This window comes from Montipora foliosa, chromosome 7, assembly GCF_036669935.1.
Source record: "Montipora foliosa isolate CH-2021 chromosome 7, ASM3666993v2, whole genome shotgun sequence".
Classification (NCBI taxonomy): Eukaryota; Metazoa; Cnidaria; class Anthozoa; order Scleractinia; family Acroporidae; genus Montipora; species Montipora foliosa.
Window position 1 is genome coordinate 14107799 of NC_090875.1, and position 2500 is coordinate 14110298.

The 2500-nt window shown below is 37.2% G+C and overlaps 1 protein-coding gene across 2 annotated transcripts in view; it reads right to left on the reverse strand.

Annotated features, from left to right (window-relative positions):
* Positions 1-674: 674 nt before the first annotated feature.
* Positions 675-2500, reverse strand: part of LOC138010674 (microfibril-associated glycoprotein 4-like) — a 25448-nt gene continuing 23622 nt past the window's right edge. Inside the window, exon 4 of one of the 2 annotated variants that reach the window (XM_068857650.1) lies at positions 675-1782. In XM_068857650.1, the coding sequence (XP_068713751.1) occupies positions 1493-1782 (290 nt within the window). In that variant the 3' untranslated portion in view covers positions 675-1492. The remainder of the gene's footprint in view (positions 1783-2500) is intronic. The other variant, XR_011124524.1, reaches the window with a different exon arrangement.

The window sequence follows — 2500 nt, forward strand, 5'->3', positions numbered from 1 at the left end:
AACACGAACAGCGCATGCACCCTAACAAAGAGTGTTCTCCCACATGTTATACATTGAATAATGTTAGAAGAAAAGTAGGAGCAAATCCAACGAAAGGAACGAAAACAAAAACTACAGAACCACATGTGACGCGCAATATTAAAGCTGTTTACAGCCACCATGAACAGCAGTTCCCTAATGGAGGGATTCTGTTACGTCAGCCCGAGAGAGATGAAGCCTGCTTTGAGCTTTAGCACCTAATTGTCATGAATGTGGTTCAGCTTTCAAACTCTAAAGATATGCCTCAGTCAGGTAAAAGACTCCTTACATAACTCGAGTTAGTCGATTGTCTTTCATGATCAGGCGCCTGGAATCATTTTAGTGAAATGTCAGTTTGTAGGTCTCCCGTCTCCAGATTTCTTTCACAACGGTATCAAAGTATGCTTCAGTTAGCATTACTGAGCAACTGCTTGCAATGTTTAGATCCAGCATTCGCCAACCTCACAAAACAACAACTGATCCCATACAAAAATCTGTTGTTTTTCTTGCTCGTGCTAATCTCATAAAGATTCAAAATAGACTAAATTGATGTGAACACCAGCATATATTGCTGCAGTCATTATCACAATATCTTGGGTTAAGATAAATGCATTTTTGCTGGACAAAACAGAGACAACTTTGGTAACAACTATGCATTGGCTATCAGCAATGGTCTTTTGTTTTGTTTTTCTGGAAGATTTTGTTGTCACACAAACTAGTCACTCCTTAATATACTGATCACTCCAAATGTCATGCTACCCTTCTTACTTCAGAAATTCAACAGGTTTCTGTCATAGTTAGACCAAACAGTGAAAATTCTCCTTGCTCTTTCAAAATGGCCATCTACGCCACTTAATTGATTCCACGTATCACATTCGTTTATGTCAACAACCTATATAAATTATTTACTAGTTTTTTTTTTTTAATGACCCTCCCTTTCGTCTGGATCCATTACCGTTTCTGGGATTCATTTCGAGAGTTCGATGCTGCAGACAAAAGCAGATACTAACGAATCCGCTGAGATCAATTAAAAGATATCAATTTACACAGTCTTAACAACGCTACCACGGAGACTTGAATTCAGGCATCAAGAGTTTCACTTTCTTTTGTGGGATGCAGTGCATTATGGGACAGAAAGTGAGCAGCAAATCTTGAATGGCAACTATATCTTTGTCTCCTTTACGCGAATATTGCTTTTATTTGGTGCTAAGTTCCAATATTCGCGTAAAAGGAGACAAGATGAAGAGGGAAAACAATCCTATAAGGCTGCCATTCGAGAGTTGGTGCTCACTTTGTGTCCCAGAATGAGCTACGTCTTACAAAGGAAACTGAAACTCTTGATGCCTGTATTCTCAGCGATATGTACATATTTTCTGAACTTAAATTTCATTGCTTTCTCTAAAGCGTTTTCCCCGATCTACAAAGTCGATTATCAGTATGTGCTCTAGTTCTCCCTCGATAAAACTTGTGTTTCTCAATCGGGACATGCATTATTTGTCACTGAGCCTGAAAAATCCTTTGGTCGTATTTTCATCTCCGCTCTTGTAGCTGAAATATATGAGTTTTTCCATGAGTACCAAACAACACCTTGCCCACTGATCGTGCCATTCAGATACAAACCATTAAGGTTTGACTGGTAGCAGTCTTTGTACCACCAGGCTCCCTGATCCTTCACGGCACAGTTTACCGGAAGGACGTCATTATCGCGGTCCTTGGTGGTAAAGGCTTGGTACCGATGATAAGTAAAAGAATCACCAGCGGTGCCTGAGAAAAGAAGAAAAACAAGTAGTATAAGAGCCGTAATATTTTACAACATTTTTGCATTGGAATACATCATCGTCATGAAATCAACCATCCGTTCTCTGCAGCTAAAACTACATTAACAACTTTAAAAACTAAACAAAATAAATGCATTCGTCTCATGTTTTTTGCCAGTACATATAAATCTGCTACCCCATACTTCAACCTTTTACAAATTTTAAACTTGGAGAATCTCTTTAAACTTAAGGTATCAATTCTTGTTTTTAAAATTAATGCCTCTAAGGAAACGTCTTCACGTCTTTTTAAAACTCAGTTTGTCCAACACTTGCTCTCTACTCAGGGATAGGTCCTTTACAATTATTTATAATTTTGATTACTAATGCTGCCAATTCTTTAAACATATATTTTTAATATACTTATGTAAGTTACATGTATCCTGTGTCTTTTTTATTTTTATTTTTTAAAAAAATCTCTATTTAATTTAATTTGTGGCTCTTTTTTTGTAAATTAGAAGGGGAAAAAAAAGAAAAAAACAACTTAGACCTTGTAATCATCTCCAATATGCAGTGGGCAACTCAAAAGCCTCAGCTCCTTTGGCCACTGTGCATCCACAGTGGCCAAAGGAGCTGATCTTCAGCTGATCTTCAGTTTTCCTAATTTTGTATTACATTCCTGTGTAATCTCTATAATTAGTTGAAATATCAATGTGCTCAATAAAGAT